General features: G+C 46.6%; 2 protein-coding genes across 2 annotated transcripts in view; one reads left to right on the top strand and one right to left on the bottom strand.

Annotated features, from left to right (window-relative positions):
• NUBP1 (NUBP iron-sulfur cluster assembly factor 1, cytosolic) overlaps positions 1 to 568 on the top strand; it is a 73,088-nt gene extending 72,520 nt beyond the window's left edge. The window contains exon 11 of the mRNA XM_078856404.1: positions 513 to 568. Within this exon, the coding sequence (XP_078712530.1) occupies positions 513 to 520 (8 nt within the window). The 3' untranslated portion in view covers positions 521 to 568. The remainder of the gene's footprint in view (positions 1 to 512) is intronic.
• Positions 302 to 18,204, bottom strand: LOC144932395 (xylosyltransferase 2-like). The gene is made up of 11 exons (XM_078856401.1): positions 17,410 to 18,204; positions 12,176 to 12,752; positions 10,411 to 10,634; positions 9,813 to 10,015; positions 7,730 to 7,810; positions 6,583 to 6,799; positions 5,749 to 5,925; positions 4,519 to 4,787; positions 3,942 to 4,134; positions 3,358 to 3,691; positions 302 to 2,776 (listed from the first exon to the last, which is right to left on the bottom strand). The coding sequence occupies exons 1-11, from the start codon at positions 17,665 to 17,667 to the stop codon at positions 2,439 to 2,441; spliced, it is 2,871 nt and encodes a 956-aa protein (XP_078712527.1). The 5' UTR covers positions 17,668 to 18,204; the 3' UTR covers positions 302 to 2,438.
• Positions 18,205 to 27,172: the final 8,968 nt, after the last annotated feature.

Raw genomic sequence — 27,172 nt, 5'->3', positions numbered from 1 at the left:
CTCATAATCTGGCTAATACGGTAATTAAAAGCTGTATATGCACAGGTGCATAATACGTTGCCCTTTTTAAGTCCCTTGAAATGGCTATGTAGTTCCTTTCTTGTTAACGTGACGTGCAGAGATGCCACCGCACTTGGAGGCCGTCCATAAATGACGTCACGCGATTTTGGACCATTTTAGACCCCCCCCTCGTCACTCGGCGTCACAAAAAGTCAGACCCCCCCCCTCAAATATGACGTCACAAAGCTCTGCCTCCCCCCCCCAAAACCATATTTCCATTTGGAAAATAAAACATGCTTCAAATCGCTTTAAACTATTGTCATTGTAGTGCGTATTTAATGTGCCGCTGCACTCTGATGTTGTAGGAGAAAACGTTTATTTAAAAGTCTATTTAATTAAGTAGAACGTTGTCTATATTTATTTAAAGATGCGCATTTTGATGTGACGTCACATTTCTCAAACCCCCCTCCTCGTCACACATCGTCACAAATGTCTGACCCCCCCCCCCCTAGGTGCGTGACGTCATTTATGGACGGCCCCTTGATCTCCAATGAGGATGCGTAGATTTAAATGTCGTCAATCCAGAGGCGATGATTCCAGCTCTCAAACTCAAGTCGTGCGCCGCCGCTGCAACTCAAACTCTGCCACGTACAGCCCAGCAGCCCACCTTCTGTACTGTATCACACAGGTGGGCATCACACCTCCGTGGGGTTCACCAGCCCCACGTCTTAAACTACAGGTGTGGGCCACCACTCCCGGCAGAACGTTGTGCTCTTGCTTCGTATATTTAGGTCTACATTTTAAAACAAATGCAGAGTTGTTTTAAAAAAAATATTTAAAGTTATAAATAGAGTTTCCGCAAAATATGTACGAGGTGACACTTTACAATAATTTAACAAAATATTTCAGAATATTGAGCAATGGTATATATTACTTTTCTTTCATAAAATAGCTAATAGAGTTTGAATCTGAATAACTTATTTCATAGCATGCGTTCCCTGCTTGCAACAAGCTTCTACTGCTACAGTCATGATCAGACATTGACGAATGGGGTCACATTGGGACCAAATTGGCCGTAGGAATGTTGTAAAAACAATGACAGTGCGTGCTTGAGAAATAAAAATACAAGAAATGGCATGAGTTCACTGCAAAAAAAATTACGTGTACGCTTTTGCACACTTATAGTGCCACAGTTTTAAGCCGCGTCGCGATCACCGTTAACGGCTTGAGTTCTGTCAACTGTGCCTTTTCCCATCGTGATTCAGGCCTTTTGACAGTACTCGTATTTTAGACGAGAGAGGTCTCGTGCAATGGTGGTGTCCAGAATAAGAATGCACTGTGTTTAAAAGGTTTGAAAGACAATTAATCGCCTCAAATCTCGCTATTGCTAAGGTCTTCCTGGCCATAGTAAGATGCAGTCGTACCTTGATTCAGTGTAAAATTGTTACGAATAAAGGTGATAGCCGCTTCCTGATTTTTTGCAAAAATAACTTGGAAGCTCCACGCAAAACCCACTTCATTGGGTTCTGCCTCCAATGGTTTTTCCACGTGTGGCATACATAAAAAAGATGGCGCAAAGTCTATACCTGCAAATACGCCATCCCTAAGGGCTTAAACAGTTGCTTGGGCCAACTCAGCAGCTTATTCCTCTGGAGTCGATGAAATGAGGACCACTTCGTAAGTACTGCTTGGGGGTATCAATGCTGGCAGCATCTGATTGGCTTTGCTCCCAGCCATTTTATTGTATTGCCCTGTGTAGCATAACGGATGCTCGATGCAGATGTGCAGATGTATAGCCACAGCATGTTGCCATATTCCAATCAGCAGTATCATCACCGCAGAGATGGAGCGTCGAAATCGGCTGGCGTGGAGTTGTCAAACCAACGTAACAATACATGGAGTGGAATTGGATTGGGGAGGTCTTGATCCAGCGGTAGATAGAGCATAGCTGATGACAACGAAACACATCTACACATTTTCATTAGAAAATGTGTTTTTTTTACAAATCTGTTGGTATAATACAAGGAAGTGAAATAGTTTGTTGTTACAAAAAAATGTCATGAACATCAAAACGGACACCAAATTGATGTTGGGAGAGCCTTGTTTCTTTCTATCAATCTCCCGTTTTTGCAGTGGCGATACGGGTTTTCCAATCTCAGGTGATGCAATGCAGGTGGATTAAATGATCATTGAAAAGTACAAGCAGCGTCCAAGGGTAACGCGGCAGTGGCAAAAGCAGCCACGATACCAGTTCTGGAAAGCTGCACGGACTCTGAATGTGTCCATCCGGTGGTGGAGAAACTCTGGGGGAAGCTCCTGCCAACGCGTTACACTTTCTCAATCGACCCGCACACATTTTCCTGACAATGGAAAACGCGAGGTGAGTTTCATAGCCTCCCGAACCCAGAGCTCTGTGCCGCCACTGCTGTGCGGCCGGGCTAATGTCTGATGGTGCCATTCAACTGGACAGGTCCAAGTTCAGATTTTGGATCAGGATAATGGGAGCTCCACACCGATTTTCTGCAGGGAGGCAACGATTGGCAACCCAGTCGGACAGAGCTCTCAGAAACAGAGCAAGTGTCGGCCAGCACCCAAAATCGCGAAATGAGGTTCTCAATCCAGGCCCAGAGGGCCTTGTCTGTGAGTAAGGCATGTTCGTTAGCTTCCTGTTGCCCTGTGTTTTCGACTGGAAGTTTCAGCACTCTTCTGAGACCTTGGAAGCTCTGCTCCAAATACTTGTTCTGCGGAGGGCCCATGTGCGCATAGGCAGCTTTCTCTGCAGATAAAGAATTGTTAAGAAGTCAGCACAATGCAAATACTGTTCAACTTCAAACGCCAGTTTGTGTCGCAAAATTACATCCTTTACACAAGGGGGCCAGAACTAGAGCCGAATGCACGATCGACAACAGCAGATCAATTGTTAGGCACTGCACGTCCCTGCCAACTACTGCGGCACAACTCCACTCAATGTGCAGCGGTAGAGGCGTCGCCGCTTGTTGCAGAAGTTCGCGGTTCAAATCCATAGGCAGCCCTAGTCACTACCGTGGGTATATTAGCCGTAAAAATACGCGCCGTCTGCTTCACAGTAGATGATACAAATCGCGTGGTGTCATTCGCAAAATAATGACGTAGCTAACCGTGCTAATTGGAGGTGCGGTGGAAAGACAACGAACTAAACACAAAAAGCAGTGCTAAAGAAATTCGTTTTCAATCATGGCCCCCTCCTGTAAACATTTGGCGGGACCCTCCTGAAACAGAGTCGCGAGACTCGGCGAGGCTCACCTTTGGTTAACAACCGTAAGAAAAAAAGGCGTAGTTAAAAATACGTGGCAAAAAATAATGGACGAAATACCTCACCTTTCGTCATCGGTTGCCCGTCCAAGAAAGCCAACGGGCAAACCATGAACGACACCTCCGCCACGGGGCGCCAGCGAACGAGCAGGCGGACGGACCAGGCCCCTGGTCGGAGAGGCAGCCGCAGCGGGGGTCGGTACAGGGTCACGAGCAGGTCCCCGCGCACGGGAGCGTCGTACGAAGCGGCGATCACGCCGGCGGGGTCCAGCCACACCACCGTCACGGTGACGTTAGCCCCCGGCACCCAGTGCTGCACGGCCACGGGCTGCTCCCACGGGCCCAGCAGCCCCCCGAAGTTTCTGAAAACCCTTTCCTTGGGGTCCCAGTCTGTCCCCACCTGCGGAAAACAACGTATAAGTAATTTCCCACTCAAACCAGCTCGTGACGGTGGCGCAAGTCCCCCCCATCTCAGAATCAGTTCGCAGGCTTTCCACCATCACACCGTCGTCAATAATGGCCCCTTCTGCGTAGCACATGAAGAAGGGTCATTGCCCAAAACGTCACCTAACATATATTTCCCTTTAAAGGCCACAGTGCTAATGACAAATGTGTCGAGTTTTTAGCCTTGGTGGTGAGTGTATTTTCACCTCCATCTTCTGCAGCCGGGGTAACAGAGTGGAGTTGTACACTTTGTGGTGGTTGCTTGGGTACGCCCAGGTTTCCAGAACTTCCTCGTGGCGGGAGGCTGAGTGTGACGCTCTCTGCTGTACCAAGATACCCTGGAATCGGTCGGCTGAGAAGTAAACGTGGGCAGCTGTGGGATGCCCCACTGGCTCGTAGCTGCGGACACAAGAGCAGTGAAAACAAGAGGAAATAAAAACATCTTGAAGTAAAACATAAATGTTGTCATCACATTATTATTTATTAATAAGAACTCAATAGTACAAAGAGTGTAAGTGTGTGTAAACGTATTCAAAGCAGCTATTGTCCGTGCTCATAGAGGTTGGTGGTCCTGAGAATTTAGCGGAAATTCCACGCACTAAATCTCCTATGGCCGACAGAGTGACCATCGTGGAGAAGGAGCAATGGGATCGCCTCACGTGCGCAAGCCAGACGGACATTGCGACATTGCGGCATTGCGGGACCGTGACGGATGCCGATGACCCCGTGGCGGCCCTCATCCAGCGTGGCTGCCGATGACGACGACGACAAGAATGATCTCACCTGCACAGGCTGCTGCCGGACCGTGGCGTTTGGTGCGCGTTTTGAGCGAGGCCGAGGCGGAAGAGGCCCTGGTAGATCGTGAGGGCGGCGTCGCCGAGCGATGCCGACGAATCCGTCCTCTCATCGTACGCATTTTCCCAGTAGGCCTGCAGAGACGGTCCGCTCGGCGGCGGCGGCCCTCCGAACAGAGCCGCGTCCAAACCCGTGAGCACCCCTTGGCTCACCACTGCCTCAAATTTACGGGCAAAAAATGTCGGGCGTGTAAGTTGCTGCGAATGCAAACAAAAGGAAAGGAAAGAGACGGTGCACAAGCTTAATATTCAGCAAGTCATTAGACGAATCGCTTAAAAGTTAAAAACACGTGACACATTTGACAAGAGAATAGACCAATGTTGATTGCTGATGTAATAAAAAAATAATGATGTTCAGTGCTAAATCGTGTCGTAGTTCATGCAAATTTAATCTCACAATCGCTTCGGAACCAGAGATGAGCTGGAAGGCAGCCAAGCGATGAGCCCACGCCAACAATTGCACAAAGCTCTGCAACCCTCTACGTATGAATTTACTTTCAGCCAAAAAATAAATGTGATGGTCAAATGTGTCTGCGAATTGAGACTAAAATGTATTACTTTAATCTAGAAGGCAGCATGGCACTGCTTTCTCTGCATGCTTAGAGTGCATGTACCTTTAGAAGCACATTCATTTTTTTTGTAAAGGTAATAAACACACTTTGTGATTTTAAAGGAAGCTGCAACCCATACAACTGCTCTCAATTCTCAGATACACACCTGGGCTGCAAGCCCTGGGCTGGTTGACAAAAGCTTCGTTATTGGGATATAAAAAAGTAAAGTAATGGTCAAGCTTTGCTACCATAGCTCACTCGAAAGACGTCACCACATTGGCACTGCATCAGAATGAAGGGGGTCGACATCACGGGGGCGCAGTGCTTAAACTTGCCGCTGGGCAGACCAGGACAATGCCGGCTCGCTGAATTTCTACAATAGCTTTCCGTTTCCGAGCCACGTGTCCCTCTTCAAGCACGTGGAAGATGTATGTACGTATAACTTATTTCGCATCGTACGTAGCCAACCGTGCCGATCGGAGGTGTGGGGGAAAAAAACTTACTTTGAGATGCAGCTTCGATTATTTAGGTGGTACGAGAGATTCAAAATCCTTATCTTTGTGAGCACGGGACATCAATAGCCTCCGTCTAAATTGAATGGCACGTACCTGGAATCTTGGCAAGTCGTGGATCTTGAAATCATTTGGGGAACAGCCACACCAGTCCACGATGTGCTTGTACTGGCACTTGCAGCCCAACTTTCTATTCCAGTTGGTCATGCGCAGGTTGTTGTCAACCAGTGTGGCACAGTGCTCGCTGTTCACCAGCAAGGTATGGAAGAACGACTGCAAACGGCAACATAAATCACGGTTGGTCGTCGTATCATTGGCTCGCACTACAGCCAACAAATAACGTTTATTCAACAGAGCTGTTGTTCGTCTATAGCACGCACGGTGTTTCTCAAACTTTTTTGGCCCGCGAACCGCTCCGCTCAGCCGATGCAAACATTTCCGCGGACCACCCAGCCCACCGACCCCTGGTGACAAAACGCATTCGCTTCTCTCTCTCAATGCCAGTAAGACAAAATGATTCATATTACTGGAACAAAAACACATTTTCTTTTTAAACGCAGCTATGAGGTTTTTTTTAGGGGAAACATTTAGATCTTAGGGTTTAGGGCAGTTTAATCAGGGTTGCTTACTTAACTTTATTTTTTAATTAAATGTCATAAGTGAAATGTTAATTAATGTTTGAAACAAAACGTATAGACATTGTCATTATTGTCCGGATCAACCTGCATTTGCATCACAGCCCCGCGAATCACCTGGAGGACTGTCGCGGACCACTGCTGGTCACTTTGAGAACCACTGGTCTCTCGCAAAATAACCACACAGAGGAGGGCGCAAGTCACCGTGCCATTGATACCTCGAATTAAAAAACAAATGTCTTAAAAGGAGTACGTGCACGAAATGTAATATGCTGTAGACGTGATCGCGCATTACCTCTGCCGGTAACAGGGCGAAAGCGTAGAACTGTTTGAGCTGAGACACCAGGCGGGATTTGGAGTGAATGATGTAGGACACAAATTGGCGGGTGACCGCAAACCAGTCCGAGCCGCCATCGATGGCAATCCCTGCCGGCATTTTGCGTTCTCCTACGCGCCACATGTGTTCATCGCATTCGTGGAACACTTTGTTCAGGCCCTGTTTTTTAATGAACCTGTGGAGCAAATCAGCAAGTTTACATGTCCGTACCTAGCCACTGAGAGTGTATTTGTGTTCTTTCAGCATGCTGTATTCTTTCAAGATGAATCATAACATTTACTTACAAAACTTAATCTCTAAAATGGGCATCAAACAAATATGCCACTGCTGATAAAGATGTAGGTATAGCTACACTTCAATATCACATTAAAACTATGTCATTAATATAAAGTACGTACAAACATTACAATTAACCAGTGTAAGCTCTAGATTGCTACGTAATTACATTGCAAAAAAGTATCCATCAACATGTCTTGAGAGAGAATTGGGCCTTCTTAGATTTTCTGATGACATCATCTGCAACCAATGAAATTTAATGACAGGAAATTATTCCATATTGCCAGCTATGTACATGGCCCAAGCACTTACGTGTTGTGTTTTTGTAATTTGTGCTTTTGCGCCACTGCCAATCCAGTATATCACACAAGAGATTTGTTTATAATATCCACAATATTGCACATTATGAAGAAACCTAATCTTCAGTCAAAGGGCCCATTCAAATTTGTCTTGGCAACAGATGACAAAGGGATTTTTAAAAGTTAAATTAATATGTACAAAACAAGATCATACCTGGCAACCCCCTATCAGTGCCTACCGTATTACAGACCAATTCAGACCTTATTGGTCACCCCGTGCCCTTACAAATCTCAACATTCATCCTACAAAGTCCCATCACAAGGGAGAAACACAAACAAATATACACAAACAATTGTTTGCCCATATTGAAACGTCTGTACGCCGTATGGACCTAAAAACTCAATTTCTCTATATAAGAATACGGGCAAACCGTATAGGTTGACAAGTATGCAATATACTCTACTATGTGAAGTGTAAGGTGTTTGACCAAAGGAATAGTTTTATGAATAATGATCATCAACACACTTACTTTTCAGTTTCTCGACCATGAGATTTTAGGAAATTCTTGTCTTTGTATTTGGTGAGGAAGGCGACCAGTTCATTATTGCTTCTAAAAATAATGTAAAAAAAGCAGCATAAAACATTCGTCATATTTTAAAACATAAGCAGACTGATTCAATGTATAACATTTGATATTTACACGATTTCAAATCAACGGTTGATGCGCATCATTCAGCACTGCTACAAATGCCTCCTTCACTTACTCAATGTCTGTTCATTCTCCCACAATCCACCAAGACAGTTCGTCATAGTATTTTGTTGTACTGTACTGTGTTGCCTCACCTTTTACACACGAGAGCTGAAGCTCGGGCATTTTGCCTACAGGCCGAGAGTGCTTTGTGCTGTCTACAGACTGAGATGTAACATGGATACATTTTACCCTCATAGGCCTGTTCAGCTATGGACCACAACGGGCATAGAGTGGTGGCCAGCCAACAGGAGTGGACATACTGAACTGTGGGAGAAGAGAATGCAAGTCTGTTCATGAGAAGTCAAAAGAGACTGCCTGCCATACTAGGTAGGAGGCACCATTCCCTTTTGTTCAAATGTAATTATGTCCGATACAAAAAAAGAGGTTAAACTCCTATTGGCAAACCACTCGGAGAACAATGAAAGCCATCCACTGATCGTTCTACAGTTATACATTACACACTGGATTTTAATGCAGTAAACAGACCACCCGACACAGCCAATTAGCAGAGGTGGGACAAAGTCATTGTTATGCAAGTCCAAGTCGAGTCGCAAGTCATCAAATTCATGACTCGAGTCTGACTCGAGTCCAAGTCACATGACTCGAGTCCACATCTCATAGGTGGGACAAAGTCATTGTTATGCAAGTCCAAGTCGAGTCGCAAGTCATCAAATTCATGACTCGAGTCTGACTCGAGTCCAAGTCACATGACTCGAGTCCACACCTCTGCCAATTAGTAACAACATTCATATTTACAATCGTAAATGTTGTGGGTTTGCTCCGTAACACACCGGTGTGCTGGACTAGTAAGGAATTGGCATGTTTCGGTTACGTGACAAACCTGACTAATTGGTTGTGTCGAGTGGACGCGGGTTTAACGACACATTTATATTTACACACTCTAACCCATAAACCTCTATTATAGGCATAAAAACCTAAGTAAATGCACCTATACCTTACCAAGCATAATACACTGCAGGCAAGTTTCTGTATATAAACAAATGGCAAGCCTTACTGTCATCATAACTATAAACATTAATGATGTGTGCCTGGGATTCAGACTCAACATCTAAACAATCGTCGATCAGGAAAGATCTCAACGAGAAGATGTTTCACGAACCGTAGTTCTGCTCACAAAAATACAAACCTCAAGTTGATAAAAAAAAAATGTAATCACGTATCAACAAAAAAACCCTGTCCCCTGTGCGCCGTATAAAGTAAACGACTCCCAAATGTGCTGGTATAGCCAGAGCAACGTAATAACGCTGGCGTCTACGGCATCCTGTGAACTAAAACTTGCGCTCGGGACAACAATGGCCTCCAGTGGACAATAAAACACACACGGTTCAAATTCTACCTTGGGCTCAGACTCAACACATTAAGTCCCACGTGGGCTGCTCCCCTGGTTTCCCCAAGATATCTAACAATCAAATGTTGGCCTCTAAATGGGGCTGTTTTGGATTAGGCTTTTGAACCTCAAACTCTGAATGTTGTTAGCCTTGGCCTGGATTTAAACTCGGGTTGGTAATTCGCTTGTGTAACGTGAGATTGAGGTCCACCATGTCAAAGTTTACTACTACTACTGCATCAATGTACATTGTTCACATGAAGAAATGTGTTACACTCTTATCTTTTACAACTTTGATCGCGCTGTTTATTGCTGGCCGTTTGACATGTGGTGCCTTTTTGGCCTGTGCTCAGCATCTGTGTTTAACATATCAAAAACAAAAATCAATCCATTGATTTAAAACTGGCTTTTTGCTGGCCTCTTGACATTTGAGAGTTACATTACGCAACCACGGGACAGATGCGCGTGCGCGTGTGCCGCTCAAGACGAGACGACGCACGGCGCCGTACGAACCGAATCGGGTAGTCGGAGCCACTGAGGTTGATGAAAAAGTCCCACGGCCAGTCGTCCATGGCCATCAGATCAGACATGGCACGAAGGTACATGGTGAGGAGGCTGGCGCCCCCCCAGATGGTCGACATGCGCCAGGACGTCACGCGGACGTTCTCGTAGCGCTGGGCAAGTCCCAGCACCTGCTTGTAGAGGTAATTCGAACGCTGCAACAAACAGTAACACCTCCCGTTATGTTTCACGGAAAAATATATTTTGCGTAATTTTTTTTTACGTACAAATGTTGAACTTCTTTCGCACCATTCGTAAACCAACCGCGCTTCAAAGGACATAATTTATTTATAGCACATAAACGTGCAAATAAATAAATAAATGCTGTGCTGTGATGAAAGATCATTACCCCAAAACGCTGTGTGTAATGCCACATAGCGTTTGCGACGGTTGCGTGTTGAGAGTTTGTCACGGTAATTTGTGCTCGCGCGCCACGCTGCCAACACAGCAGCGTCGCCAACCCGTCTCTGTACCACGGAGGACAGGGGGCCGTGCATTGTGAGTGAGAGAGAGACAACAAAAAAACACCCCAGAGCAGCGCTCGGCTCGCCTTGTCCACGTGGATGTAGTAGAAGTGCGACGCGTGGTAGATCGCGCGGAACATCTGCAGCAGCTGCCGGGAGGCGCGTCCGTGCACCGCGAGCACGAAGGCGACGCGGACCGGGGATGAGGAGGCTGCCTCCCCCGCCGCTGCCGGCCTCGTCCTCTTCGCCGGGAGCGCCGCGCGAGCCGCCTCCTCCTGCAGCCACTGCACGCTGACCCCAGGCTTCTTCTCTACACGGACACCGCAGGCGGGGGGACAGCACAGAGACCAAGCGCAGCCGTGGAGACCGCACAGAGACGGAGCGGTGAAGATAGGGGACTTCACACGGACATGGACGTGAAGACAGGGGGACATTGTGCTGGGTGGTTCAGATGTCTTGTGACCCCCAATTAATTGACCCCTAACATGTTTTTCCTTTGCATTATTCATTTATGTTTTAAATAAACCTTACTTTTAGAAAATATTGAATTTTAGAGAATGACAGAGTGGTCCAAGACATCTGGGCCACTCTGTGCACAAGAGATAACACAGCCATGAAGACAACACAGAGGCACAACTGTGAAGACAACACAGACACAGAGCCATGAAGACTGCACAGAGACAGCGAAGAAAAGCCAAGAGACGTTCAACAAATATGAACTCATTTCATTCAGAGCGCGAACGTTCATCAACGATGTAGCCGGTGCGAATCTAACCGCTACAGACAATCCAACTAAATTACAGTACTCTACTCGCTGAGGTTTGTACACGTATGAACAGTAACACAGTTAATCTAAAAAGAAACCAACTGGTGATGTTTCCTATTTTGCGTTACCCTCCTGAGCCCCACTGGATTTCATATTTCAAATAAGTGACATTGGGGTGGGGGGAATGGCTCAGCTACATGTGGCTGTGATTATTATCATAACGCATTAAAACAATCCGTCGATCCGGAGGGCTTTTGTGGCATTGCCGTGAGAGCCCATTTATCATTTCACGAGTTATTTTCACAGCTACGCCTACCGCAACGAGTGAAACGGCATGTTGGCAGTCCGTCGGGGGTTAGGTGACTTGCCGCACGAACGCAACATTCACATGTGGCACAGCCGAGAGCACTGTCCTGTATTTACACAAGTCCGATCAACTTGTCACATGTGGGGCTCGGGGCAAAAACGAAAATGTTGACTCATGGCTTATGCTTCGGAACTGTATTTAAAACTTTTCACCGCCAATGCTTTGTTTCAGCTGCTACTACGACTGTGCATGAAGTTGATATACGAACAGCTTTAGAAGTTTGGGTATAAAACAAACCCGTGGACGCTAAAAAGTGAAAAATTTGAGAAAATGCACCAAATTGAACCTTAGAACCGCACCAGGCCTCATCATACTTGGCCTGATCACACCTGGCCCTGTCACCTGGCTGCGTCACACCTGGCATCACACCTGGCCACATCACACATGGCCCTGTCACCTGGCTGCGTCACACCTGGCATCACACCTGGCCACATCACGCCTGGCCCTGCCACCTGGCCTCATCACACCTGTGCTCATAAAATCTGGCCTCATAAAACCTGTGCGCATCACACCTGACTGCGTCACACCTGGCCGTGTCACAGCAGGCCGCGCCAGATCGAGATGTTACACGTGCCTCTTGCTGCAGAGGCAGCGCAGCCAAACGCTGCGACTGCGGCAAGTGAGCTGCCACGGTGGAGGGCACTACGACTCCTTGACCAGTCGGGCGCAGCAGTGGCAGCATGCGCAGCGGTGGCGTGCAGCAGCCTCTCTTGCCTACCTTTAAGAGGACACGTTCGCGGCAACTCCTCGGGCATAAGACGTCCTTGTTGGTGGAGGCAGACGACAGCGGCCAGCTCCTCCTTGCACTGACGGCTCTGTGCCCGGGACATGGCCGACAGGGCGTCTGCTTCCACGATCTTGCACGGAGTGGCGGAGATTGGCTGCGGGAAAGCCTGAGACTCTTCAGTTGAAGCCTTGGTTTTAGCCCTGTTTTGTCGCAGCGAATTTCCGCCGACCATTACCGCCTTGATATTGTTCGACGTCAAGCCGCCGTGAGTCTTGATATCCTTTTGTACAAATTTCGAAGCTTTGATGCCGTGTATGCTGCCAAGGCTTTTCTGATGGTGCTGACTCCACAGCTTGCTCGAGATGTTCCCCTTGCGCGCGATGCCGTTTGCTGCTCTAGCGTTCCACAATATTTTCTTTTCAATTTCACTTTTCACTGCAATCTCATTTCCCAGGTTTTTCCACGAGGAGTACTTTGTCTCCAACGAAGACATGTTGTCTAACTGTTTAACGTTTTCTTTGATATTGCTCTTGAAACGTTCACTTGGTAGATACAAAGCGTTGTAGTCCTACAAAAACAAAATTGTTGAACTGTTACAAAACATGATAACAGCACACTTTCATGAAAGTATAAAGTTTAACGTGTTCCACATTAATATCTGAATCCTGTTCTTAGTGCCATACAATGCAACTCTGTACGTAATTTTTTAAAATTTCTATAATCGCTATCTTCCCGACCTCTGATCAGCATGGTTGGCAACGTATGGTGCCAATGAAGTCCAACGTACACACATGCGCACATACATCTTCGCGAGCATTCCAACTGCAGGAAATGGAAACACTGAGCAAAGTTTGCCTTCGCTCCCAAAAAAAAGCAATTTGGCAAGTGGAATCCTGGGATGCCAGGCTCCTCTGGCAAGCCCAAAGCACTGTGCTGTACTGGAGCGATATGCCGGAAAAAACCCATCGACGACATTGGAGACGACCCCTGGGCGGGCCCCCGGTTGACACGGACCACGCTACTCTCAGCGTGGTGGCGGGAGCGGGATATAGGATCGCCTACCGGCGTCTCGTTGGGGACCGCTACGCTCCGAGGCGTCTGCGGCCGTCTGGAACGTTCTTCCTTTCGATATTAGGAAAGCCGCTGGAGCTGTCCACTTTTAAATCTAGATTGAAAACTAATTTCTTTAGAACTGATTTTGGTATTTAGTAGTTCCCCCCCCCCCCCCCGCCGCACCTCTGATTAGCACGGTCGGCTACGTACCGTGCGACAGAAGAATAACGTACCGTACATACATGATATGCCGGGCAGATGGGAACACCATGACAAGTGTCTCTTACAAGTCCCACCATTGCTAACTCATTCGCTGATTTTCAAAACGAGCTTAAGCCATGCAATGCCCCACCTTGAAAATCCCAATACACAACACAAATCAGTGGTCTAAATGGGGCGGGTTTATGATGGCGCGCCACACCGGCACTTGTCAAAACGGTTCATATTCCTACACCACGATGTTTCCGCAGACGGCAATGAAATGGCATTGAACATGGGCTGCAGGAAGAGTAGGTTTATAGTGGCACTTCCACATTTATATTTTGACCACATTCTAGAGTGTAATATATATACACACTGGATATTGTAAACAAGTATATTTAATCTACAGCTCTTTGTTTGGGTCATGGGGGTTATTTGACCATACTTCACCACGCTGGTCTGTGTAAGTTGGCAAAGGCGGGGAACATAGGTGTGGGAGCATAGACGTAGAGTATAACTCTAGATTTTTCTGTACTGCCCGATGTGCGTGTTTGTTAAGTGGGTCCCAAGACCAGCTCAGATATCAGTCGCCACTGAAAATAGCCATACCCGGGAATTGAACCCGGCTTGCATGGTATGCTAACTGCTGCACCACCACTCTAACCCCATGCACAACGCATTGCATACAAAATTCTCGGTGCTCATTGTTAATGTCACAATTTTTTGGTGGCAACAAGCCAGAGGCAGAACCGAGACGGGTGGTGCCGGGTTTAACGGCACCATTTATATTTACGCGATCTAACCCCAAAAAAATACCTCGTTTAAGGCCTTCTTGTGCAAGCGTGCGAAGCCGCAAGTGCGTGTTCGAGCTGCCCGTCGCTGTCACCTCATCTCGACTGTGTGGCAGAACTACGAACGTGATGATTAAGTGACCAGGATCACAGGCCTGACCCTAACCCTGTCCCTACACCCCTAATCCTAACCCTGAACCTCCACGTAAAAATAGAAAGTCTTTTAACACATACCACATCAGCCACACGGCAATTTGGAGAGTGCGTAAATTGTACGGCATTGGTTCAGCGAGGTTTGTTTCTCGAGTACAAGTTCTCTCTCTCGGCGAGGCAATGACAGCCAGCTGCTAAACCCCTAATGCTAGTTAAAATACAAGTTTGCAATGTGAACTGATTTTTATGTTTCTTCAACTACGCCATTACGCAGATGAGAGGAATGACCCAAAAGAGGTGAACGATCCATCGTATTATCTGACCCTTCGTGCTGATAAGAAGAGCGATCCATAAAGTTGCGCCAACTCATCCTATTGTCAGGACAGTACGGCTCCTTGTGGCCGTGGTTACTAATTGACGTGACGGGCACTGACAGGGTCGCGTAAGGTGGTCGTAAACAATAATTGAGACAGGGACAGACAGGCCCAGATGAGGTGAGAGAGTGTTCGGGAAATGGGGCGTGGCCGGGTCGGGGAGTGGATAAAAGGCGGCGTGGAATGGGGCTCTGGGCTGTTGTGGGAGAATCAAGAAACTGTCCTCGCCGCCGTCGTCATCTTGGAGTAGGTCGTCTTCATCATCTTGGATCGGGCACCTTGTAGTCTTGGAAGGCGAGAGTTAATATTGTCTCCGTGACTACTACGCGTCCGCTCCTGTCTAGCCAGCTGACTTCATGGGGAGCGTCGCATAGAGTCACAGAAGTTACCCAGCTGAAAATAGTCAACTCGCAGTTACTCGTTTCATTATCAGTGAGTCGGCGGACTTTATTCACAATAAATATACAGGTAACTGAACAAAACGGTGTCTCTGAGAGTTACATTACACTATTATCCTCTTAGAGGCCTGATTAAAACCGGAGGTTTGTTTGTGGGTGAACACGGATGATAGGATCCGTTGCAAACGCTCCATGCATCTGCTCAGATAAAAGGGTGTCCACTATATGGCATAGGTTAGCTAGTTACTGTGCATAAGAAGTTCAACACACATACGCAAACTCTCAATGGCACAACCATTGCGGATTTCCCAAAGAGCGGTAAAAAAAGCCTTTTTTATCGACGTAAAAAGTGATGATTGGTCACATTTTTTAATCCTTTATATTAAGTTCACTTGCTTGCGCGCTTACGACCGTGCAAATCTTTCGGTCGTTTTTTACCCCACTTCCCGTGATCCAATCGAGCTGACATTTTGCCCCCAGACTCGTTGTGCGTGACAATTTATTTTCGTGAAAATTTTTTTCCAAAATTTTACACTTTTTAGGAAAAAATTAATTATATTTAATTACCAATTGCTTAATGGTGGCAGGCAATCATCTGACCCATAGGTGGCAGCCATCTCAAGCCAGAGGACGAGAGGACTTTAGCCGCCACGCATATAAAGGATTTATAGTGAAAAACTTTGTTTTTACGGGTTAATTTTTTTTTTACCTCTCGCCCATCCCCATTGAGAGCCTCTACTGTAGCCTCGATCTCAGTGGGGGCCACTGCCCACGCCTCTCTGCGCTGATTAATGCGGTCGTGAGCCGCGGGACTACCTCCACTGGGGTCCCAATTAGGAGGAGAAAAAAAACAACTTCACTCAAGAGGATACAATGTTTTCCCTTCTCATTCACTCTAACATTCATCTATTTGTTCTACCTCATTTGAAATAATCTTTTAAAACAGGTTTTATATATATTTTTTGTATATCTTACATAGTGAGTAATCTTTGTTGGGGGGTGGGGGGTGGGTGGGAATAATGGCACTTAAATATTTGAGTTGTTCCTGGAGGTTCCAGTTATTTCGCACACTCACAAAGACCCCCGTGTAGTCATTCAGACTGCTGGGGCAAGCCCTGTTAACGAGCACCACTTGGGGCCAGTTTACGCAACAATGGGGCGTTGTGGCCAGGACTGCACCCGGCTGCCTTTGTCTGCACACTGCTGGTGTTGATTGTACAGCGCACCAGGTACTCGTTTGAGGCTGAGTCGACCTCGGAGAGGCACTCGACGGGGTTCACATATCACTCGTCACTGACGTCAGCTGTGTGAGCGGGGAATTGAACTCGCACTGCCTGATCCCTGGTGCATAACGCAGTGCGCGACAATCACAGCAGTTCCCGGCGAGCTCAGAGCACGAGACTCTTAACCTCAGGGTGCGTGGGTTCAAGCCCCACTTTGGGCATGCATATCGTGACACACAAAGACAAAGATCACCCGTATAGCCTTAACAGAGTTTAGGGGCAAGTGCTATTAGCGAGTAGGACCTATGAAGGCCGGCATGGCACACGAGGGGGTGGGTGGGTGGCCGGCACCACGCCCGGCCGCCTTTGTCTCCCCAGTGGCGACGCTTACACATCGCACCAGGTACTCATTTGAGGCTGAGTCGACCTAGAGGAGGCCCAGGACCGCCCCAGAAAATCGCCACCGGTGTTGGCCGTGAGCGGGAATCGAACTCGGGTCACCGGATTCTTAGCGCTAACCGCTACACCACCGCTCCCCACGGTGACACACACAGAGTGACACACACACACACACAGAGTGACACACACACACACAGTGATACACACACACACACAGTGACACACACACACACAGAGTGACACACACACACACAGTGACACACACACACAGAGTGACACACACACACACACAGAGTGACACACACACACAGTGATACACACACACACACAGTGACACACACACACAGAGTGACACACACACACACAGTGATACACACACACACACACAGAGTGACACACACACACACACAGAGTGACACACACACACACAGTGATACACACACACACACAGTGACACACACACACAAAGTGACACACACACACAGTGACACACACACACACACAGTGACACACACACAGTGACACACACACACAGTGACACACACACACACACAGTGACACACACACACAGTGACACACACACACACAGTGACACACACACACACAGTGACACACACACACGCGCGCACGTACGTGGCTACGTGGAAGCAGCTCGTCGGCGTCGGGCAGCTGCGCTCGACTGCGCCGCCCGCCCCTGCCCCCCCACGGCGTCTCCGGGTGCGCCAGCTCCTGCACGCTGCCGAACCTCCACACGGCCACGCTCTGCGCCACGAGGATGAGCAGGGTGACGGCCGCCGCCGAGCGGTACCGCCTGAGCAGCTTCACTACGCGCCGCACCACGGGGCCTCGGGTGGTGGACGGCGAGGGCGGAGAGGACAGGTGACCCATCATCTCTCACGTCTTCTTCCTGCCTCACGGCCACTGCGGGAATTTGGCCGATGAAATGTCGAGGTTGCAGTCTCGGTGGTCGTGGTCCTTTGGGCACGCAGAAAAAAACAAAACCCACAGCGGTGGAGGGATGCGTCACGAAATACTTAGTTCACTCCTCGAGGCGGAGTGATTGACGGTGTAGGCGATATCCGTCGTTTGAGATGTTGACGCGGCTCGGTCTTTCGCCTTGATGGCAGGTGACAATCCCAGCAGTGCCCTCCAACCTCACTTTACAAATTACACAAGAAACTCCCCACAGAACATCAGGTGATGCGTCTCTTACGCAAGCGAAGGGCTATAAGCGTTGGATCTTTTTAGGGTTTTTTTAAAATAAATATCCCGGTGCTCTGAGACTGTGCAACTGGTGTCAACGCGAGCGTGGAAAACTTCTCTTCGAATTTGGCAGAATGAGCCGGCGTCAGGGAGTTAGCAGCGAGAGCCCTGCACGCGAGGCTGGGGACCTCCCCAACTCCACCTCAACTGCCGCCAGGGCAGCCAGATGCGAGCCAATGGAACTTGAGTAAGCATTAAGCAGCCGCTGGAAAGAGAGGCGAAACCCCAAGATGAATAGCATAATATTGGGGCTCACAGTGAGGTAGTGCAAACTATAGGGGTGGGTGGGTGGGTGGGGGGTGTAGGCCATTCTGGGAAGTCTCAGTTGAAATCATTGGACGTCTGTGTTGTATAAGCTTAAATGAACGTGCTGTTCGTTTCTCAGTCCGCTTATCCTGGTGACAAGCGGACTGATAGGTTTTGTGGGATTTTATTATATATAAAATATATGACATGTCTATTGAACCTCGTGGGGATTTTAGGAGATTAGTTTAGAAAGTGAAGAATAAAAATCCTAAGGGTACGGAAGCGTGCCTCTCAAAGCCTCCGCATTTGTAATTTTCACTCAATTTGGCCCTTGGCATAGTAATGAAAGAGCAGAGAGTATAACTGCTCTCCCCTAACATTCGTTCATTATTCCCAACCGATCTCAATTATCCACCACCACACCAGACCGCGTAATCCTGCATTAAACACAGGGGTGTTGGTCGTGCATTGCCCTTCCACTCTATAGCCCTCAGAACTCCTTACACAAAGTTGCAGGACATTGTGCGTTCCAAGAAAAAAGTCAAAAGTCCAACTAGCTGCATGAAAAGAAATATGTTCCCCCCCCCCTTTATTTATCAGCTCATGGACCTTCCAGACCAATGTTTCATAACAGAGTTTGTTTAAGCAGGCAAATGCTGGAATGGTCTTACCGTCTGGGTCTCATATCAGCAGTGAGGCTTGCTTACACACACGCCGTTATACAACACGAGTCTGCAAGGAAATTAGCTTGGTGAACTAGAAAACAAAACGTATACAGTACTGCACTTCATGCGGACAAACTATTACGTTTTTAGTCCCTTAGAGGAGCCCGCTTAAGTGAACACTGTGAGGTTATTGGTAACCAGACAGACACTATGAGTTCACTACACATGAGATCACCCATTACACAATCCTCTGAACTCAACACTGACTGCACAGAGCACTCTGACACACGCCACCAGAATGTAGTTATACATTCTTTATATATTTATAGAGCGTCTTGAGCTAAGGAGCTCTGTAAACACAGAACACGATAAGATAGCTACAAAAATGCTCAGTCAGCCCATTTAACTCGCCTGAATGTTTTGGTGTGAGTTCGCATTGAAAAGCACGCAACACAGCAGCTCACGTTGCTCATGACATTGTGAAACCAAAGAGCTCACAGGTTTCAGGCCTCACATCAACCCTTGTGGCTAGCAGCTCAACATGAGCAACACCTCAACGCAGCGTTGTTGATAATATTGCACGCACAATTATCAACAATACTAATGTACAGCCCCGCCCACTTCGTTCTGAGACCAGGACGCTTGTGCCACGCCCATTTTTAAACCTTTAAAACAACTTTCCTTCAGTGGCCTGCCCCCCCCCCCACTTTTCCTCCTGATGACGATCGCTTGTGTTGTGATCGAAACGTCGTAGTTTTTATTTTGTTTACTTTTATTTTTTCTATCTACGTGACTTTACCGAAATATCAAAGAATATGAAGTCCTGCAGCTGTGTCGGTCGTGACGGTCGTTTGACCATACTTCACCACGCCGGTCAGTGCGGGTTGATGAAGGTTGGGGAGAGCCCAGGACCGGTTCAGATATCGCTCACCACTGATATTCGCCATAGGCCAGGACACAAATCAGGTCGCTGGTTTCAGAGCGTAGGGGCCCTAACCACCGTGCCACCGCTCCCACACACGCGGCACACGTAAGGGGCACCTTTTAATTTGGCGTAAAACTATTACCAGAAATGCACCTACAAATATTGCTTAACTATAGTAAGCCTTTAATTGAGCACTTCAACTACAACGCGTATTAACTATAAATATCTATTAACAATAGCTGTTGAAAACGAGTCTTATATGGATATCAATACAACAAACCTATGAGCAACTGATGCATATTGATAGGGGGGGCAACCTAGTGAATGCTAAATGCACAGACACACCCACAGCAGCAGACATGAGACATATTTCTTAAACGAGTCGTGTGTGTTCATTGGCAGCCTCGGAGGGCGTGTTAGCGTTTCTTGCCCCACCCCTATCTGGGCCAGCAAAGCCACAGTGGGTTCATTCTGCTTGGGCCAAACATCCCGGAATAAATTGCCATTTATGAGTTTGAGTCACAGTGTGTTTGGAGAGTAATAAATAAACATCGGACTGTGGCGTCCTTGTGGCTCGGTCCAGCTGTGGGCACACCGAGGCGGGCAGTATTCACGACTCAAAGGGGCACTATATTTGTATAAAGACACGCTGTTAACTTATTTACTAAAACGCGTAATCGTAGTGCTTTGATATTTTTTTATAGGTTAAGACATCCACCGGCTTTGCAGCGCGTTGCATGTTTAGGGGCTTTCTTTGATAAATAATGATATACTAAATGTGCATTTATTTTCAAATGTATACCATTCTTTGTTTTAAAATAATGCGTTTGTGTTTTTTCCCCAGATATTTATAATATTTCCAACATTGCAAATGTGCTACCAGGCATACAAAAAAAAGTGTTTCCCGCCTTCACCAACCCCATTGACCAGCGTGGTGAAGTATGGTCAAATAACCCCCCCCCCCAAATGACCCGCCCAACCTGGAGAGCGGGAGGGGGGCTTCATCCAGCAATCGATGGACAAAAGAAGCTGTACGTGTACGAACTACACTTGCAAGCCCCACAGCAAATGATCTGCAACTCAGTGGTAGAAATCGTCTCTTCAACCACGCCATCGCGAAGGCGTCACGGACACTGAGACACGTCAGCCACAATGGCAACGGTTTTGTTTTTGCAGAATGATGTGATCAAGCCCAATTGTCGAGGCACAATCGTGTTTCCTTCCACACATGTGTTGAAGCCTTCTTATCCTGGGGGGTGGGGGGGGAAACATGGAAGTTAATTGGATCCAGAGGCCACGAGTCACAGCCCAACCCTCTTACCTCTTCCCCAAAGCGCCAAGTGGGCTGCAGATTTATCGAGTCGTTGATTTACAACTATTTTGCCATAACACACAAAAAAATGCACCGTTTAATTAGCAGAAGCGTTCATGTCATACCCTTTTAACTTGGCCTCACGAGCAGCCATAGTCCAGTTTGGAACAGTTTTCACAAAAGATTGCACTTTAGAAGAAGAAAAAACGTTCAGGAATTTAGCTGCCGGGAATTGGCTGGCTATTAGGAAATCACTTTGCCATACACGGCATCATGTAGAGTCCCATTCCATATGGCGCGGGTCCACAAGAGCTGTGTAAACAAGTTGGACATACAAGCCCGATGCTATGGGCGAGTTTCTTTCACTTACACAACATGATTTGTACATTGCGTATACACACAGACGCATGCTTAGAATTATAGCGAGAGACGGGGAGAAGAGCACGCGGGTTCAACAACGTGCGATGGCCATTGTCACTGACATCGTTCGAACTGCGAAGAAAAGTCGGCGCTGGCTTGGGCAGGGCGCGTAGCGGCTGGAAGGAGACGATGGTCAAAGCTAATTAAGGAGTGGCAGCCAACGAACGGAACGCAATCTGAAAGGCCACCCACCGTAGAGACGGAGTCATGAAATCGGATCGGATGCAGGTGCTGGGCGGATCATTCACATCGCGGGATCGTGGGAGGTGGTGGTGGCTTGGGGAGGTCTTCATCTAGCAGTGGATTGAACATGGCTGACGATGATTTGTATTCAGCAGTTTTTTTAAATTTTTCTATCAGTCATCCTCTTATCTCTGAAGACCAGGGAATCTACAATTATTCTCTTTGTCTGTGGATCTCAAAGGAATTGTAAGACAGTTAATGATGGAAAATAAATATTTTTGTCGCTTACAATATCAACATGACACCTGGTTTGTAGATTTGTAAGGGCATTGGCCAAGCTCACTTGAGACGTGGATCTAGCCAAAATAAGAATACATAAATAAACTGTTAACATTGTCAGCTGTTATTGTAATTGCTTATTGAAACGGCGTGTTGTTGTTCATTACTTTTCAGTGAGAGAAATTATATGGAGCAATCATCGTGCGTAAAGGCAATTTGCTGTGGATCGTTACGAGCTACGTTTGCTGTGTACCTCATGCATGTGGCCAGAACCGGCCCTAGACCTTTGGGGGCCCTAAGCAAAATTTGGTTGGAGGCCCCTTTGATGTATGATTTTTTTCACCCACTAGCTAGCAGTGACTCTAGGGGGCGCTCTGCTGGCCACGGGGCCCTTTGCAATTGCAAGGGTCGCTTAGTGGCTGGGCCGGCTCTGCATGTGGCGCGTTTTGTGCTAGATCTATCACGCGCGCGTGTGTGTCTGTGCGCAAGAGAAGGACCTCCGGATTTTTTTCTTTCATACAATTTCCTTCTAAGGAGATGCGGCGGAGAACATACAAATCCTGTCTCGCTATGGCTTCACGCAGCCAGACAGCAAAGGGTGCTTGCTGATCGTTTCTCTGTTCTCAAATGTCGACAACTTATTTTCAAGCTGCTCATTAACGTCAAGGGCTCTTCATTACTCCCTGTGAAGCAGGTGCGTTTTTATGGTCGATACATCCGCGGTATTTACTAGGGCTGCCGTGCGTTCGAACTGCGAAGCTCTGCAACGATGCTTCATGTCACGTGTGTATTTTATAAAAGATGTCAATTGCAACTTAAATAGGAGTATGGGAGTAGTTTGAACGTTTCAATGTGAACTGTATAGGTATAAACCCCAGCATTCTACATTCCAAAAGTAAAACGTGATTTTCAGGATTCAGAGTTTTGTATATTCGCGTGAGCACCACATTGTGCATCTGGATCTAAGGTCTACATTGTCGCGCGGATGCAGGGATCCAGAGCTCGACAGAGAGAGGCGGTACGTTCGAAATCTGGAATGCGGATTTTGCTTCCTCCGTGTGAAAATTCAAAATAGGGTGACAGTTTTATTTTTATGCCAGATTTTAAAATTTTTGATTTCCACCCAGTACAAGTAAAAAAACGTCTTCTTGCATGAGATATTTTTTTGGGACCTGTGATGGAATTAAAATAAATGTTCCTACTGTAATGCCATTGTGTAACATCGTTTTATATTTGTTTCAAGATTCAGGAATTCCCAGACAAAACTGCTCGAATATGATGTTCCAATAATCGTGTAACAGTATTTTTTTAGCTCTCCACACGATCCAGCGAGTGCGTGGCTTCATCCACATGTAGTGTTGTTCACCAACACGAAGGCACACGCTCTGGACTGGGAGGCAACACTTTCATTTAACTTCCCTAGCGAATAACACTGATCGTAACTCGGGTTTTATATGGTACATGTTGTTTATGTCGTTTATTGTGAAAATTCGGTCACAGGTCCTATGATCACTGTTACATTGCTTTTATGGCTTTATTTTGGTGATTTCGAAAAGTTTTTTGGTTTGGCCATGTTTATTTGTTGTAGTACGGTGTTAGACTGATGGCCTTAATCTAAGTTGTCTTGTGGTTGTTGTTTGACTTGCATCCCGCTGGGATTTTTGCAAACAGCGTTGGTGTACGGTGCTTTTTTCTGGAATTTTTGCAGTTTTTTTCCTGGATTTTCAGTTTACACGTAGTCACAGTCACTTTAAGCTGTTTTCTTGTTCATGTTTTTGTTTTTTGTTTGTTGCGGTTGCACCCGATTCAAGAGCCGAATGGCTCACAGGGCTATACCTAATAAATGAACTTGAACTATAGCAGGTGATGTGGCTATGTGAGTAGCGAGTTAACTCTGGACGAAGACCCGGAGACTACGAGACGCGGGACCCAGGCTTGATTCCACAGGCGAGCCAAGCTCTCTCTCCCTTTATGCTCCTGGGCGTGGCCTCGCTCCGCCTTAGGCCACGCCCCCTTCGAGACCTTTCCCGGAGGATCTCGGCCGAGCATCACGTTCCCCCTATGGCTGGCTGGCTGACATGCCGTACCCACTCTGGTGCTAGAGAGAAGCTCCAGACGCACAGCTGCACTCCTGTAACAGCAGCTGGCGCGAACACAGACACCATACTCATCCTACGAGTGATCACTGAGTTGTTATTGTGGGAAGGAGACGAGACGAAAAAAATCCCTTCCAGCTGCTACAAAAATGCAATAAAGCAGAGATTACTTCAACAATATACGTCAGACATTAATGTCCAATATCGATTAGAAGCTTTCGTGACTGCAGGATTTCATACTCTTAGGTTCTTTCGGTAAAGTCACGTAGATAGGAAAATAAATACATAATAGATCACGGCGTTTTGATCGCAACAACACGCGATCGTCCTCAGCTGAAAGAGAGGCATTATATAGAGGGGGAGGGGAGGCCGCAAAGGGGCGAGAGGGTGGGGATACAATTCAAAGAGGGCTCGGGTGAAAGAGAGAAAATAAATGTGACAAGGAAGCTGAGATATCAAACTTAACAAAATTGAGAAATGTAATGCAACTCAGAGAGTCGGCTAGCACAGCAGTTAACACTTTAGCTGGTTGATCCAGTCCTTCCAAAGATTGCAAAATGTTGCATCCTCCCCCACTCCCCCCTCTATATAATGCCTTGTCACAGAGGCATGTTTCTCTTTCACCTGAGGACGATCGCTTGTTGTTTCAATCGAAACGTCGTGATGTATTCTCTATTTATTTTCCTATCTACGCGACTTTACAGAAAGACCCTAAGAGTATAATGTCCAATATGTTTGGAATAGCAATGCGCACGTTGCTTAGGATTCACAGAAAATTTAAGTTTCAATGATTTTATTTTTCACTGATGAATTTACTTTTTTGTGATATTTCATGGGATATGTTACATTGATATTTATGTACACTCTATACACAAAAGTAGTTTTTTTAAATTGGACGTATAAGCTCACTCATCCTGCTGGAAACACAAAATTCCTGTACGTGTTGAATTCTAAATATTGAATGTAAATGTTTAACCAAGAGACAACCACGGGGTTGTGTTTACATATATGAAAATGCATTTCACTGCACTGACAACTCATAACTCACTTATCCATCACGACTGCCACCATTGCATCATCAGATGTAATATATTCTTGGTTCTTTCGGTAAAGTCACGTAGAAGGGAAATAAGAATTTTATTGTTTGATTTGTATTATTTTATTATTTCCCTTCTACGTGACTTTACCGAAAGAACCAAGAATATGAATCCCTGCAGTCACGAAAGCTTTAAATCGAAAAGATGTAATATAATTGGATTAAGCTGTGCGCTGTGGCTCGCCACTATTTGCTCGTGAATTAAAAAAAAACAATTGCAGCATTTGGTCAGTAAACTGAAGCGTTTGCTTCTGTTCTACTGTTCAGCCAGCAGTGTGTCAACCTGCAGAGCGAGTTTAACATCGTTTGGACTCTCTAAACAACAAGATTTTGACAAACTGCCACGATGGCCGTTCAGAGGTGGGGGGGGGGGGTTTGGCGTGGGTTTTGTTTTGATCACTGGAGCGTGGCTCATCGCATGCAGTTTTGGGTGATGCACCACGGCCGTCACCATACAGCACGAGCAAGGAAAACACGCACCACCTCTCATCCCATCTATTTATGGGTCCATTGACAAAGGCAAAAAAAACACCCGCCACATAAATCTGCTGCCCCTGATATTTAAAAGATGTTATTTATAAGGATGGTGCGCACGGCTTGCTGTTGTATGTTCCTCCAAAAAACAACGTATGCTTTGTTAATTTACGGATGGATGAAGAACTCACCATGCCGTGTCGGTCATCGGTGGTGTCGGACCATACTTCACTGGTAATGCAGTGGTCGTGGCAGAACCTTGGATTATACATAGCCGGGAATGGAATGCAGGTCACCAGGTTCATAGATGAGTATGGTAACCAGTGCACCACCTCTCATCCCATCTTCTTTTACTGCCATAATAATAGAGTACTTCTTATATTGCTTCAAAAAAAAGTTTGTCTGGCTGGCACACGAGTGCGCGGTTGCGACGTCACCTTCATCCCACAGCGCCGGACCGGGTTCGTGTGTCGCGCAGGCTTGAGAACTGAGCTGCTCAGTGTTCTTTCCATGTACAAGTATCCCTTTATTTCTCCAGTCCAAAATTGAGGACGGGGGGAGGAGGAAATATCTCCCAAAGTCACAATAAATGAAACCAAAGCGTGTCAGCTTGCCCGACTCCAGGATTCCTCCAATGTAAAGACATTTTGATTCTGGATATATATTTGTGCTTTGCTCATGTCATCTCAGAGTAATTGGTCAATTAATAATACATATATGCCCCGGTCTGACAGCATCAAATTCTTCCGAGTCTATAAAGGCTAAGCACAATGATCATTTAAATGCAATTCTTCTTCTCCAGAACGCGATCGTATTTAGTTAATGGCAGGAAACTTTCCATAGACGGTGCCTGCTCACTTTGTCGGTTGGTTGACCTGTTTCTCCTAATTCTGTTCCTGGTCATCTTCATGAACAATTCATGTGAGATAAGAGAATATTGCGTCTGTAAACCTTAACTGTCTTTAAGTATCATCGTTTTTATGAGTGATTTGGGCATCATGCCATCAGGAAGGTGTTAAATGACTGAACATTGAATGTTCCAACAATGGGTTCCACCTCTGATGTTCAGCCCTTTACATCCGGTCCATGAGCTTTTCCTTTTTTCACACTGTGAAGGGCAGAGTTTCCTTCAAATGTGACATCTGGAACACTCATCTTTATCTGAGAAAATGTCTTATCCCCGGATGATTTTTGTTTTGTTAGAGTCAACATTAATTAGGGAAAGGTGGGATTCTTCGTCTCTCGGGATCACATTTAGGGTTCAAGAGTTCATCAGGGAGAGTTCCCCTGTTCACAAAGCGCGTGAAGAACTACAAATTAAAGGTTGATCAATATATGCTCCAATAACCCACGATTAAGTAGACGAAAAATATATTAAGAAACTATCCAACTACTAAACAGAATAAAATGCATTACACCGTAAAAGGTGATTTTAAT

Source organism: Lampetra fluviatilis, chromosome 5, assembly GCF_964198595.1.
Source record: "Lampetra fluviatilis chromosome 5, kcLamFluv1.1, whole genome shotgun sequence".
Taxonomy (NCBI): domain Eukaryota; kingdom Metazoa; phylum Chordata; class Hyperoartia; order Petromyzontiformes; family Petromyzontidae; genus Lampetra; species Lampetra fluviatilis.
The sequence above is the reverse complement of the archived record's forward strand: the minus strand, read 5'-3'. Positions and strand labels throughout refer to the sequence as shown.